At 30.7% G+C, this 15890-nt stretch overlaps 3 protein-coding genes across 3 annotated transcripts; 2 read left to right on the forward strand and 1 right to left on the reverse strand.

The window, feature by feature from the left end:
- The first annotated feature begins 405 nt into the window (after positions 1-405).
- LOC117130986 lies at positions 406-1700 on the forward strand. The gene is made up of 4 exons (XM_033283485.1): positions 406-1153; positions 1258-1442; positions 1523-1576; positions 1653-1700. Exons 1-4 carry the CDS (start codon positions 406-408, stop codon positions 1698-1700), a joined length of 1035 nt encoding a protein of 344 aa, XP_033139376.1.
- A 7-nt stretch (positions 1701-1707) lies between these two features.
- LOC117130985 lies at positions 1708-4750 on the forward strand. The gene is made up of 2 exons (XM_033283484.1): positions 1708-1936; positions 2010-4750. Exons 1-2 carry the CDS (start codon positions 1732-1734, stop codon positions 2678-2680), a joined length of 876 nt encoding a protein of 291 aa, XP_033139375.1. The 5' UTR covers positions 1708-1731; the 3' UTR covers positions 2681-4750.
- LOC117130984 (uncharacterized protein At4g04775-like) lies at positions 3038-3583 on the reverse strand. The gene is made up of 2 exons (XM_033283483.1): positions 3410-3583; positions 3038-3289 (listed from the first exon to the last, which is right to left on the reverse strand). The coding sequence occupies exons 1-2, from the start codon at positions 3581-3583 to the stop codon at positions 3038-3040; spliced, it is 426 nt and encodes a 141-aa protein (XP_033139374.1).
- Positions 4751-15890: the final 11140 nt, after the last annotated feature.

Raw genomic sequence — 15890 nt, forward strand, 5'->3', positions numbered from 1 at the left:
ATATATGGGCTGGCGATCTATTTCCCACCAGAACTATGGTGTCGCACTATTTCTCCATCAAACTATTGCCTCGTTTCGTTTCCCCACCAAACGAAAGTTAAATATCTATATACCCACCATATCAAAGTTAAATATCTCTTTCCCCACCCGACAAAAGTTAAACACTCAAATCCACATAAAACCATGTTTAGTTGGTTATTTAGTTTGGTTAAGACGGGTTAGTAATACCGAATCTCGACTTAACCGAACTTAATTATTTTTAACCCGACTTAACCATCCTAATCTATCTAAACCCAAAAAAATCCCCAAATCAAAAACCCAAGAACCCTAGAACGTGAAATAGAGAGAGTGGGAGAGAATTCCTGAGAAAAAAACAACAGGAAATCGATTGAATTCGTGTTTACCATGTCTGTAGTATCTATAATCGGCGAAGGAGAGTTCGAAATTGATGATGAAGAATATGAGCGAGAAGAGTTTGAACTCGACGAATTGTTGCGAAATTTCGTGAGTGAGCCGCCAATTCAGCATGACGTCTTGCCTGAGAGTGATGAAGATAATGAGGAAGAAGAAGATCCTGAAGCCCCACAGAGAATGAGGACGCATATACGCCGTGGTGATGGGCATTTGTACCGAGACCAGACATTCTTCAATGGTGTGGCTTTCAAAGACAGAGTCCTCGATTATGCTCTTAGGACTCGCTGCAATATCAGACAATACAGGTATGATAAGGATAAGCTTGGTTTCGAATGTGCTGGTCATGGCGAGAATGATGAAGCTTGTGGCTGGAAAATTTATGCTTCGATCCTTCCGAAGGATAAAATTTGGAGAGTTAGGTTGTTTGTAGATAACCACATATGTGAGGTTAATGGAGAGTGTGAGATGGTGAAGGTCCCTGTGATAGCTAGGTTGTTTGTGAACAAGATCCGTGAAGAGCCGGCATACTATATGCCTATGAAGATCGAGGAATTGATCATGGCAAATTGGTCTATTAGTGTGTCTAGGCCTCAGTGTCAAGCTGGTAGGAATAAAGCTTTGAAGTGGATTAAGAGTGAACATGATCAACAGTTTGCACGCCTTAAAGATTATGCTGCCGAGATAGTAGAATCAAATCCTGGTTCTTCTGTTGAAGTAGACACGTTCCAGAATGATGAAGGTCAAGATGTCTTCAATCGAATCTATATTTGCTTGACGCCCTCAGGAATACTTGGAAGGAGAGTTGTAGGCCATTGATAGGACTTGATGGTTGCTTCCTCAAAGAAAGAATCAAGGGACAGTTATTGGTTGCTTTAGGTAGAGATGCAAACAATGCAATTTATCCAATAGCTTGGGCTGTTGTAAAGGTGGAAAATAACGAGAATTGGCAATGGTTTATGCAAAAACTGAAGGTTGATTTGGATCTAAAGGATGGTGACAATTACATTGCTGTCTCAGACCGTAGCCCGGTAAGTTTTTTGTTTTTTTTTTGGTTGAAATCACTGTTTCTTTATGTTGTTGTTTGATTAAGTTTGTGGTTCTGTATCAGGGATTGATCAGAGCTATTAAGATAGAGTTGCCTAAGATGGAGCATCGGAAGTGTGTAAGACACATCTACGGGAATTTGAAGAAGAAACATGGCAACAAAAAACAGATGAAGTCTTACATATGGAGTGTAGCATGGAGCTACAATGAAGCAAAGTATCAGCAAAACTTGGACAGGTTAAGTTCTACGATACAGGTGTGTATACAGATGTTATGGCTACAAATCCGAAGAGTTGGTGCCGAGCTTTCTTCAAGCTGGGAAATTACTGCGAAGATGTGGAGAACAACTCGACAGAGTCCTTTAACAGCTCCATCAACAAGGCAAGAGAGAAGCCATTTGTGCATATGCTCGAAACAATAGCAAGACTTGCTATGGTACGTATAGCCACAAGATCCAGAGAATCTCATGAACACCAAGGTAAGTTTTTTTCAATACTTCTAATATCTAAAAATATAAATTCAGTTAACTTAATTGGCTCTCTCTTTGTCAGGAAAATGTACACCATATGTGCAGAGAGTTCTCGCTAAGGCTCTTGTTGATAAGCCCTTTAAAGACGGAGCCAACAAATGTGTTGTTAGAAGAAGCGTTAAAGGCTACTTTGACTCAAGATTGAATGGCCAAACTCATCGTGTCAATTTGGAGAAAAGAACTTGTTCGTGCAGGAAGTTCGACATCACTGGAATTCCATGTAAGCATGCATATGGTGTGATGCTGAAGTTAAAGGTTGATCCGTCAGACTATGTTTGTGAGTGGTTTCGCACGGCTAAGTGGAGAAGAAACTACACAGATGGAATTGTTCCAGTCAGGGGTTCTATGTTTTGGCCCAAAACAGATGCTCCTGATGTACATGCTCCACCTGTAGAGGATGAACAAGGGGAAGAAACAGAGGGAGAACGAGGGAAAGAAACAGGGAAGAAGAAGAAGAAGCTCACCAAAGCGGATAAGACAAGGAAAAGAGGTGTGAATGAGTCACCAACCAAGAAGCTACCAAAAGCCAAGAAAAGGATTATGCATTGTGGCGTTTGTGGTAAGGCTAATCACAACTCGAGGTGGCATGCAAAGCAGGGCAAGCATGATGATTCGGTACCGGTAAGCACATCTCAAACTGCAGGTGAATCCTCACAAGGAACTCTCACTCAAGCTAGTGTTTCTCAAGCTTGAATGATTTGATATGTAATGGCATCTATTATCTTTTGTTTTGAACTTAATTTTCGACAGCTATGTAATGACATATATCTTTGGTTTTGAACTTAATGGTCTTGGATCCATGTAATGTAATGACATTTATCTATCTTTGTTTTGCACTTCATATTATCTTTGTTACTGCAACTAGAAGCTTGTATATTTTCTTTAAAATCATTGCATTCTACTGAATAAAATAGGCTTAACAATCATCTTAAAATAGACAAAGTCATTGCATTAATAAAATTGAAATCATGTCAAAGTACACAAACCACAATGATCAAACACACAAAGCACAAGATTACTAAAACAAAGGTCATTCCTACATAAACCTTTTCAACCAAAGAGCTTACTAAACCCAACCATGCCCATACACAAAACAACTACAACAACCATCATTTTCTTCATCGTAGAAGATGATTCAACCAAAGCCTCTTCAACTCTCTCGAAAATCTCCTTCTCAAGCTTCATTTGCACATTCTCAAACACTATTCTCTCAAACTCATTCCTCTCCATTGTAACTGTCTCCAGTTTTGCCGCAAGTGAAGCATTTTTCATTTTTAATGCCTCTATCTCATCTAAATAAGCCTCATCGACCACATGAAAGTGTGGTTGTCATTCGAGAGCTGTGCATTATTTAGACAAAAAATTGTGAAAAGAAAACATTAACTAATACAATGAAGAAGAAGCAAGGATTAATCAAATTACCTTCTTAGATACAGCATATCCGCAACGATAGTAACGCCGGTACAGATTGTTGCTGGATTTCGAAACCAATTCCATTATTTGAACCCCACAATGACAAAGTCTCGGCACACCAAACACTCTGCCTCCAGAACGTCCACTTGACGAACCACTAGAAGCTCCAGACACGTTACTCATGGCTTTAAATCTGAAAATTAACACAAATTGAGAAGAGATTAAGAACAAAAAGCAATAAGCACTCGACAATAAGAAAAGAAGAAGAAGAACTCTGAGATTCACATTCTACAGTTTTCTAGGGTTCTTACCAATTTGGGATTTTTTTGATTTGGGATTTTTGACCCTTGTGTCGGGTTATCACCGAGATATAGGTCCGGTTAGCAATATTTGGGTTTTCCTTCGGTTTACTAACGGAGGTTTGATGGTTTGGTACTGGGGTTTCGACATTTAACCATCGAAATTGGTCGGGTGGGGAAAGAGATATTTAACTTTGATATGGTGGGTATATAGATATTTAACTTTCGTTTGGTGGGGAAATGAAACGAGGCAATAGTTTGATGGAGAAATAGTGCGACACCATAGTTCCGGTGGGGAAATAGATCGCCAGCCCCTTCATATATAGAGCATTTACCGAACACATAGATTTTGAGAAAAATTCAAAAAATTTGAAAATACTGTTTTAATACGTATTTGAATCATGTAATAACATATGATGAAGTTCAAAGAGGTTTGGAACCTTTGTTGTCTCCGTTTCTCTAGGGAATAGCAATTTTATAGTGGTTAGTCCAATGATTTACAGAGCATTTGCAGTTTTCCTAAATTAATGGATAAAAAATTAGAACGATGTCCATGTACCATGAAAAGAAGTTTATCATACATTAATACAAAGGTTTAATGTGGTTTTAAATTTTAAAACAAATTTAAAGATTATAGGCTTCATATATTGTGCATTTACCGAAAACTCACTATTTTCGTAGGGGAGTACACATAGATTTTGAGAAAAAATCAAAAAATTTGAAAATACTGTTTTAATACATATTTGAATCATGTAATAATATATGATGGAGTTCAAAGAGGTTTGGAACCTTTGTTGTCTCCGTTTCTCTAGGGAATAGCAATTTTATAGTGGTTAGTCCAATGATTTACAGAGCATTTGCAGTTTTCCTAAATTAATGGATAAAAAATTAGAACGATGTCCATGTACCATGAAAAGAAGTTTATCATACATTAATACAAAGGTTTAATGTGGTTTTAAATTTTAAAACAAATTTAAAGATTATAGGCTTCATATATTGTGCATTTACCGAAAACTCACTATTTTCGTAGGGGAGTACACATAGATTTTGAGAAAAAATCAAAAAATTTGAAAATACTGTTTTAATACATATTTGAATCATGTAATAATATATGATGGAGTTCAAAGAGGTTTGGAACCTTTGTTGTCTCCGTTTCTCTAGGGAATAGCAATTTTATAGTGGTTAGTCTAATGATTTAGGGAGTATTTGCAGTAAATTAATGGATAAAAAATTAGAACGATGTCCATGTACCATGAAAAGAAGTTTATCATACATTAATACAAAGGTATAATGTGGTTTTAAATTTTAAAACAAATTTAAAGATTATAGGCTTCATATATAGAGCATTTACCGAAAACTCACTATTTTCGTAGGGGTTAACACATAGATTTTGAGAAAAATTCAAAAAATTTGAAAATACTGTTTTAATACATATTTGAATCATGTAATAACATATGATGAAGTTCAAAGAGGTTTGGAACCTTTGTTGTCTCCGTTTCTCTAGGGAATAGCAATTTTATAGTGGTTAGTCCAATGATTTACAGAGCATTTGCAGTTTTCCTAAATTAATGGATAAAAAATTAGAACGATGTCCATGTACCATGAAAAGAAGTTTATCATACATTAATACAAAGGTTTAATGTGGTTTTAAATTTTAAAACAAATTTAAAGATTATAGGCTTCATATATTGAGCATTTACCGAAAACTCACTATTTTCGTAGGGGGGTACACATAGATTTTGAGAAAAATTCAAAAAATTGAAAATACTGTTTTAATACATATTTGAATCATGTAATAATATATGATGGAGTTCAAAGAGGTTTGGAACCTTTGTTGTCTCCGTTTCTCTAGGGAATAGCAATTTTATAGTGGTTAGTCTAATGATTTAGGGAGTATTTGCAGTTTTGCTAAATTAATGGATAAAAAATTAGAACGATGTCCATGTACCATGAAAAGAAGTTTATCATACATTAATACAAAGTTATAATGTGGTTTTAAATTTTAAAACAAATTTAGAGATTATAGGCTTCATATAAAGAGCATTTACCGAAAACTCACTATTTTCGTAGGGGTTAACCCATAGATTTTGAAAAAAATCAAAAAAATTGAAAATACTGTTTTAATACATATTTGAATCAAGTAAAAAAATATGATGAAGTTCAAAGAGGTTTGGAACCTTTGTTGTCTCCGTTTCTCTAGGGAATAGCAATTTTATAGTGGTTAGTCTAATGATTTAGGGAGTATTTGCAGTTTTGCTAAATTAATGGATAAAAAATTAGAACGATGTCCATGTACCATGAAAAGAAGTTTATCATACATAAATACAAAGTTATAATGTGGTTTTAAATTTTAAAACAAATTTAGAGATTATAGGCTTCATATATAGAGCATTTACCGAAAACTCACTATTTTCGTAGGGGGGTACACATAGATTTTGAGAAAAATTCAAAAATTTTGAAAATACTGTTTTAATACATATTTGAATCATGTAATAATATATGATGAAGTTCAAAGAGGTTTGGAACCTTTGTTGTCTCCGTTTCTCTAGGGAATAGCAATTTTATAGTGGTTAGTCCAATGATTTAGGGAGTATTTGCAGTAAATTAATGGATAAAAAATTAGAACGATGTCCATGTACCATGAAAAGAAGTTTATCATACATTAATACAAAGGTATAATGTGGTTTTAAATTTTAAAACAAATTTAAAGATTATAGGCTTCATATATAGAGCATTTACCGAAAACTCACTATTTTCGTAGGGGTTAACACATAGATTTTGAAAAAAATTCAAAAAATTGAAAATACTGTTTTAATACATATTTGAATCATGTAATAAAATATGATGAAGTTCAAAGAGGTTTGGAACCTTTGTTGTCTCCGTTTCTCTAGGAATAACAATTTTATAGTGGTTAGTCTAATGATTTAGGGAGTATTTACAGGTTTGCTAAATTAATGGATAAAAAATTAGAACGATGTCCATGTACCATGAAACGAAGTTTATCATACATTAATACAAAGGTATAATGTGGTTTTAAATTTTAAAACAAATTTAAAGATTATAGGCTTCATATATAGAGCATTTACCGAAAACTCACTATTTTCGTAGGGGGGTACACATAGATTTTGAGAAAATTCAAAAAATTTGACAATACTGTTTTAATACATATTTGAATCATGTAATAAAATATGATGAAGTTCAAAGAGGTTTGGAACCTTTGTTGTCTCCGTTTCTCTAGGGAATAGCAATTTTATAGTGGTTAGTCTAATGATTTAGGGAGTATTTGCAGTTTTGCTAAATTAATGGATAAAAAATTAGAACGATGTCCATGTACCATGAAAAGAAGTTTATCATACATTAATACAAAGGTATAATGTGGTTTTAAATTTTAAAACAAATTTAAAGATTATAGGCTTCATATATAGAGCATTTACCGAAAACTCACTATTTTCGTAGGGGGGTACACATAGATTTTGAGAAAAATTCAAAAAATTTGAAAATACTGTTTTAATACATATTTGAATCATGTAATAATATATGATGAAGTTCAAAGAGGTTTGGAACCTTTGTTGTCTCCGTTTCTCTAAGGAATAGCAATTTTATAGTGGTTAGTCTAATGATTTAGGGAGTATTTGCAGTTTTGCTAAATTAATGGATAAAAAATTAGAACGATGTCCATGTACCATGAAAATAAGTTTATCATACATTAATACAAAGGTATAATGTGGTTTTAAATTTTAAAACAAATTTAAAGATTATAGGCTTCATATATAGAACATTTACCGAAAACTCACTATTTTCGTAGGGGGGTACACATAGATTTTGAGGAAAATTTGAAAATACTGTTTTAATACATATTTGAATCATGTAATAATATATGATGAAGTTCAAAGAGGTTTGGAACCTTTGTTGTCTCCGTTTCTCTAGGGAATAGCAATTTTATAGTGGTTAGTCCAATGATTTAGGGAGTATTTGCAGTAAATTAATGGATAAAAAATTAGAACGATGTCCATGTACCATGAAAAGAAGTTTATCATACATTAATACAAAGGTATAATGTGGTTTTAAATTTTAAAACAAATTTAAAGATTATAGGCTTCATATATAGAGCATTTACCGAAAACTCACTATTTTCGTAGGGGTTAACCCATAGATTTTGAAAAAAATCAAAAAATTTGAAAATACTGTTTTAATACATATTTGAATCATGTAAAAAAATATGATGAAGTTCAAAGAGGTTTGGAACCTTTGTTGTCTCCGTTTCTCTAGGGAATAGCAATTTTATAGTGGTTAGTCTAATGATTTAGGGAGTATTTGCAGTTTTGCTAAATTAATGGATAAAAAATTAGAACGATGTCCATGTACCATGAAAAGAAGTTTATCATACATTAATACAAAGTTATAATGTGGTTTTAAATTTTAAAACAAATTTAAAGATTATAGGCTTCATATATAGAGCATTTACCGAAAACTCACTATTTTCGTAGGGGGGTACACATAGATTTTGAGAAAAATTCAAAAAATTTGAAAATACTGTTTTAATACATATTTGAATCATGTAATAATATATGATGAAGTTCAAAGAGGTTTGGAACCTTTGTTGTCTCCGTTTCTCTAGGGAATAGCAATTTTATAGTGGTTAGTCCAATGATTTAGGGAGTATTTGCAGTAAATTAATGGATAAAAATTAGAACGATGTCCATGTACCATGAAAAGAAGTTTATCATACATTAATACAAAGGTATAATGTGGTTTTAAATTTTAAAACAAATTTAAAGATTATAGGCTTCATATATAGAGCATTTACCGAAAACTCACTATTTTCGTAGGGGTTACACATAGATTTTGAAAAAAATCAAAAAATTGAAAATACTGTTTTAATACATATTTGAATCATGTAATAAAATATGATGAAGTTCAAAGAGGTTTGGAACCTTTGTTGTCTCCGTTTCTCTAGGGAATAGCAATTTTATAGTGGTTAGTCTAATGATTTAGGGAGTATTTGCAGTTTTGCTAAATTAATGGATAAAAAATTAGAACGATGTCCATGTACCATGAAAAGAAGTTTATCATACATTAATACAAAGGTATAATGTGGTTTTAAATTTTAAAACAAATTTAAAGATTATAGGCTTCATATATAGAGCATTTACCGAAAACTCACTATTTTCGTAGGGGGGTACACATAGATTTTGAGAAAAATTCAAAAAATTTGAAAATACTGTTTTAATACATATTTGAATCATGTAATAATATATGATGAAGTTCAAAGAGGTTTGGAACCTTTGTTGTCTCCGTTTCTCTAGGGAATAGCAATTTTATAGTGGTTAGTCTAATGATTTAGGGAGTATTTGCAGTTTTGCTAAATTAATGGATAAAAAATTAGAACGATGTCCATGTACCATGAAAAGAAGTTTATCATACATTAATACAAAGTTATAATGTGGTTTTAAATTTTAAAACAAATTTAAAGATTATAGGCTTCATATATAGAGCATTTACCGAAAACTCACTATTTTCGTAGGGGGGTACACATAGATTTTGAGAAAAATTCAAAAAATTTGAAAATACTGTTTTAATACATATTTGAATCATGTAATAATATATGATGGAGTTCAAAGAGGTTTGGAACCTTTGTTGTCTCCGTTTCTCTAGGGAATAGCAATTTTATAGTGGTTAGTCTAATGATTTAGGGAGTATTTGCAGTTTTGCTAAATTAATGGATAAAAAATTAGAACGATGTCCATGTACCATGAAAAGAAGTTTATCATACATTAATACAAAGGTATAATGTGGTTTTAAATTTTAAAACAAATTTAAAGATTATAGGCTTCATATATAGAGCATTTACCGAAAACTCACTATTTTCGTAGGGGGTACACATAGATTTTGAGAAAAATTTGAAAAATTTGAAAATACTGTTTTAATACATATTTGAATCATGTAATAATATATGATGAAGTTCAAAGAGGTTTGGAACCTTTGTTGTCTCCGTTTCTCTAGGGAATAGCAATTTTATAGTGGTTAGTCCAATGATTTAGGGAGTATTTGCAGTAAATTAATGGATAAAAAATTAGAACGATGTCCATGTACCATGAAAAGAAGTTTATCATACATTAATACAAAGTATAATGTGGTTTTAAATTTTAAAACAAATTTAAAGATTATAGGCTTCATATATAGAGCATTTACCTAAAACTCACTATTTTCGTAGGGGTTAACACATAGATTTTGAGAAAAATTGAAAAAATTGAAAATACTGTTTTAATACATATTTGAATCAAGTAAAAAAATATGATGAAGTTCAAAGAGGTTTGGAACCTTTGTTGTCTCCGTTTCTCTAGGGAATAGCAATTTTATAGTGGTTAGTCTAATGATTTAGGGAGTATTTGCAGTTTTCCTAAATTAATGGATAAAAAATTAGAACGATGTCCATGTACCATGAAAAGAAGTTTATCATACATTAATACAAAGTTATAATGTGGTTTTAAATTTTAAAACAAATTTAAAGATTATAGGCTTCATATATAGAGCATTTACCGAAAACTCACTATTTTCGTAGGGGGGTGGGTACACATAGATTTTGAGAAAAATTCAAAAATTTTGAAAATACTGTTTTAATACATATTTGAATCATGTAATAATATATGATGAAGTTCAAATAGATTTGGAACCTTTGTTGTCTCCGTTTCTCTAGGGAATAGCAATTTTATAGTGGTTAGTCCAATGATTTAGGGAGTATTTGCAGTAACTTAATGGATAAAAAATTAGAACGACGTCCATGTACCATGAAAAGAAGTTTATCATACATTAATACATAGGTATAATGTGGTTTTAAAGAGGTTCAAAATTTGAAAATTTTGAAAAAAACTGTTTAATACTATATTTGAATCATGTAATAATATATGATGAAGTTCAAATAGATTTGGAACCTTTGTTGTCTCCGTTTCTCTAGGGAATAGCAATTTTATAGTGGTTAGTCCAATGATTTAGGGAGTATTTGCAGTAACTTAATGGATAAAAAATTAGAACGACGTCCATGTACCATGAAAAGAAGTTTATCATACATTAATACATAGGTATAATGTGGTTTTAAAGAGGTTCAAAATTTGAAAATTTTGAAAAAACTGTTTTAATATATATTTGAATCATGTAATAATATATGATGAAGTTCAAAGAGATTTGGAACCTTTGTTGTCTCCGTTTCTCTAGGGAATAGCAATTTTATAGTGGTTAGTCCAATGATATAGGGAGTATTTGCAGTAAATTAATGGATAAAAAATTAGAACGATGTCCATGTACCATGAAAAGAAGTTTATCATACATTAATACAAAGGTATAATGTGGTTTTAAATTTTAAAACAAATTTAGAGATTATAGGCTTCATATAAAGAGCATTTACCGAAAACTCACTATTTTCGTAGGGGTTAACCCATAGATTTTGAAAAAAATCAAAAATTTTGAAAATACTGTTTTAATACATATTTGAATCATGTAATAATATATGATGAAGTTCAAAGAGGTTTGGAACCTTTGTTGTCTCCGTTTCTCTAGGGAATAGCAATTTTATAGTGGTTAGTCTAATGATTTAGGGAGTATTTGCAGTTTTCCTAAATTAATGGATAAAAAATTAGAACGATGTCCATGTACCATGAAAAGAAGTTTATCATACATTAATACAAAGTTATAATGTGGTTTTAAATTTTAAAACAAATTTAGAGATTATAGGCTTCATATATAGAGCATTTACCGAAAACTCACTATTTTCGTAGGGGGGTACACATAGATTTTGAGAAAAGTTTGAAAATTTGAAAATACTGTTTTAATACATATTTGAATCATGTAATAATATATGATGGAGTTCAAAGAGGTTTGGAACCTTTGTTGTCTCCGTGTCTCTAGGGAATAGCAATTTTATAGTGGTTAGTCTAATGATTTAGGGAGTATTTGCAGTAAATTAATGGATAAAAAATTAGAACGATGTCCATGTACCATGAAAAGAAGTTTATCATACATTAATACAAAGTTATAATGTGGTTTTAAATTTTAAAACAAATTTAGAGATTATAGGCTTCAAATATAGAGCATTTACCGAAAACTCACTATTTTCGTAGGGGTTAACCCATAGATTTTGAAAAAAATCAATAAAATTGAAACTACTGTTTTAATACATATTTGAATCAAGTAATAAAATATGATGAAGTTCAAAGAGGTTTGGAACCTTTGTTGTCTCCGTTTCTCTAGGGAATAGCAATTTTATAGTGGTTAGTCTAATGATTTAGGGAGTATTTGCAGTTTTGCTAAATTAATGGATAAAAAATTAGATCGATGTCCATGTACCATGAAAAGAAGTTTATCATACATTAATACAAAGGTATAATGTGGTTTTAAATTTTAAAACAAATTTAAAGATTATAGGCTTCATATATAGAGCATTTACCGAAAACTCACTATTTTCGTAGGGGGGTACACATAGATTTTGAGAAAAATTTAAAAATTTGAAAATACTGTTTTAATACATATTTGAATCATGTAATAATATATGATGAAGTTCAAAGAGATTTGGAACCTTTGTTGTCTCCGTTTCTCTAGGGAATAGCAATTTTATAGTGGTTAGTCTAATGATTTAGGGAGTATTTGCAGTTTTGCTAAATTAATGGATAAAAAATTAGAACGATGTCCATGTACCATGAAAAGAAGTTTATCATACATTAATACAAAGTTATAATGTGGTTTTAAATTTTAAAACAAATTTAAAGATTATAGGCTTCATATATAGAGCATTTACCGAAAACTCACTATTTTCGTAGGGGGTACACATAGATTTTGAGAAAAATTCAAAAAATTTGAAAATACTGTTTTAATACATATTTGAATCATGTAATAATATATGATGGAGTTCAAAGAGGTTTGGAACCTTTGTTGTCTCCGTTTCTCTAGGGAATAGCAATTTTATAGTGGTTAGTCTAATGATTTAGGGAGTATTTGCAGTTTTGCTAAATTAATGGATAAAAAATTAGAACGATGTCCATGTACCATGAAAAGAAGTTTATCATACATTAATACAAAGGTATAATGTGGTTTTAAATTTTAAAACAAATTTAAAGATTATAGGCTTCATATATAGAGCATTTACCGAAAACTCACTATTTTCGTAGGGGGTACACATAGATTTTGAGAAAAATTCAAAAAATTTGAAAATACTGTTTTAATACATATTTGAATCATGTAATAATATATGATGAAGTTCAAAGAGGTTTGGAACCTTTGTTGTCTCCGTTTCTCTAGGGAATAGCAATTTTATAGTGGTTAGTCTAATGATTTAGGGAGTATTTGCAGTTTTGCTAAATTAATGGATAAAAAATTAGAACGATGTCCATGTACCATGAAAAGAAGTTTATCATACATTAATACAAAGGTATAATGTGGTTTTAAATTTTAAAACAAATTTAAAGATTATAGGCTTCATATATAGAGCATTTACCGAAAACTCACTATTTTCGTAGGGGGGTACACATAGATTTTGAGAAAAATTTGAAAAATTTGAAAATACTGTTTTAATACATATTTGAATCATGTAATAATATATGATGAAGTTCAAAGAGATTTGGAACCTTTGTTGTCTCCGTTTCTCTAGGGAATAGCAATTTTATAGTGGTTAGTCCAATGATTTAGGGAGTATTTGCAGTAAATTAATGGATAAAAAATTAGAACGATGTCCATGTACCATGAAAAGAAGTTTATCATACATTAATACAAAGGTATAATGTGGTTTTAAATTTTAAAACAAATTTAAAGATTATAGGCTTCATATATAGAGCATTTACCGAAAACTCACTATTTTCGTAGGGGTTAACACATAGATTTTGAAAAAAATCAAAAAAAATTGAAAATACTGTTTTAATACATATTTGAATCAAGTAAAAAAATATGATGAAGTTCAAAGAGGTTTGGAACCTTTGTTGTCTCCGTTTCTCTAGGGAATAGCAATTTTATAGTGGTTAGTCCAATGATTTAGGGAGTATTTGCAGTAAATTAATGGATAAAAAATTAGAACGATGTCCATGTACCATGAAAAGAAGTTTATCATACATTAATACAAAGGTATAATGTGGTTTTAAATTTTAAAACAAATTTAGAGATTATAGGCTTCATATATAGAGCATTTACCGAAAACTCACTATTTTCGTAGGGGTTAACCCATAGATTTTGAAAAAAATCAAAAAAATTGAAAATACTGTTTTAATACATATTTGAATCAAGTAAAAAAATATGATGAAGTTCAAAGAGGTTTGGAACCTTTGTTGTCTCCGTTTCTCTAGGGAATAGCAATTTTATAGTGGTTAGTCTAATGATTTAGGGAGTATTTGCAGTTTTGCTAAATTAATGGATAAAAATTAGAACGATGTCCATGTACCATGAAAAGAAGTTTATCATACATTAATACAAAGGTATAATGTGGTTTTAAATTTTAAAACAAATTTAAAGATTATAGGCTTCATATATAGAGCATTTACCGAAAACTCACTATTTTCGTAGGGGGGTACACATAGATTTTGAGAAAAATTCAAAAAATTTGACAATACTGTTTTAATACATAGTTGAATCATGTAATAACATATGATGAAGTTCAAAGAGGTTTGGAACCTTTGTTGTCTCCGTTTCTCTAGGGAATAGCAATTTTATAGTGGTTAGTCTAATAATTTAGGAAGTATTTGCAGTTTTGCTAAATTAATGGATAAAAAATTAGAACGATGTCCATGTACCATGAAAAGAAATTTATCATACATTAATACAAAAGTATAATGTGGTTTTAAATTTTAAAACAAATTTAAAGATTATAGGCTTCATATATAGAGCATTTACCGAAAACTCACTATTTTCATTGGGGGGTACACATAGATTTTGAGAAAAATTCAAAAAATTTGACAATACTGTTTTAATACATATTTGAATCACGTAATAAAATATGATGAAGTTCAAAGAGGTTTGGAACCTTTGTTGTCTCCGTTTCTCTAGGGAATAGCAATTTTATAGTGGTTAGTCTAATGATTTAGGGAGTATTTGCAGTTTTGCTAAATTAATGGATAAAAAATTAGATCGATGTCCATGTACCATGAAAAGAAGTTTATCATACATTAATACAAAGGTATAATGTGGTTTTAAATTTTAAAACAAATTTAAAGATTATAGGCTTCATATATAGAGCATTTACCGAAAACTCACTATTTTCGTAGGGGGGTACACATAGATTTTGAGAAAAATTCAAAAAATTTGAAAATACTGTTTTAATACATATTTGAATCATGTAATAATATATGATGGAGTTCAAAGAGGTTTGGAACCTTTGTTGTCTCCGTTTCTCTAGGGAATAGCAATTTTATAGTGGTTAGTCTAATGATTTAGGGAGTATTTGCAGTTTTGCTAAATTAATGGATAAAAAATTAGATCGATGTCCATGTACCATGAAAAGAAGTTTATCATACATTAATACAAAGGTATAATGTGGTTTTAAATTTTAAAACAAATTTAAAGATTATAGGCTTCATATATAGAGCATTTACCGAAAACTCACTATTTTCGTAGGGGGGTACACATAGATTTTGAGAAAAATTCAAAAATTTGAAAATACTGTTTTAATACATATTTGAATCATGTAATAATATATGATGGAGTTCAAAGAGGTTTGGAACCTTTGTTGTCTCCGTTTCTCTAGGGAATAGCATTTTTATAGTGGTTAGTCTAATGATTTAGGGAGTATTTGATGTCCATGTACCATGAAAAGAAGTTTATCATACATTAATACAAATGTATAATGTGGTTTTAAATTTTAAAACAAATTTAGAGATTATAGGCTTCATATATAGAGCATTTACCGAAAACTCACTATTTTCGTAGGGGTTAACCCATAGATTTTGAAAAAAATCAAAAAAATTGAAAATACTGTTTTAATACATATTTGAATCAAGTAAAAAAATATGATGAAGTTCAAAGAGGTTTGGAACCTTTGTTGTCTCCGTTTCTCTAGGGAATAGCAATTTTATAGTGGTTAGTCTAATGATTTAGGGAGTATTTGCAGTTTTCCTAAATTAATGGATAAAAAATTAGAACGATGTCCATGTACCATGAAAAGAAGTTTATCATACATAAATACAAAGTTATAATGTGGTTTTAAATTTTAAAACAAATTT

Source organism: Brassica rapa, unplaced genomic scaffold (assembly GCF_000309985.2).
Source record: "Brassica rapa cultivar Chiifu-401-42 unplaced genomic scaffold, CAAS_Brap_v3.01 Scaffold0759, whole genome shotgun sequence".
NCBI lineage: Eukaryota > Viridiplantae > Streptophyta > Magnoliopsida > Brassicales > Brassicaceae > Brassica > Brassica rapa.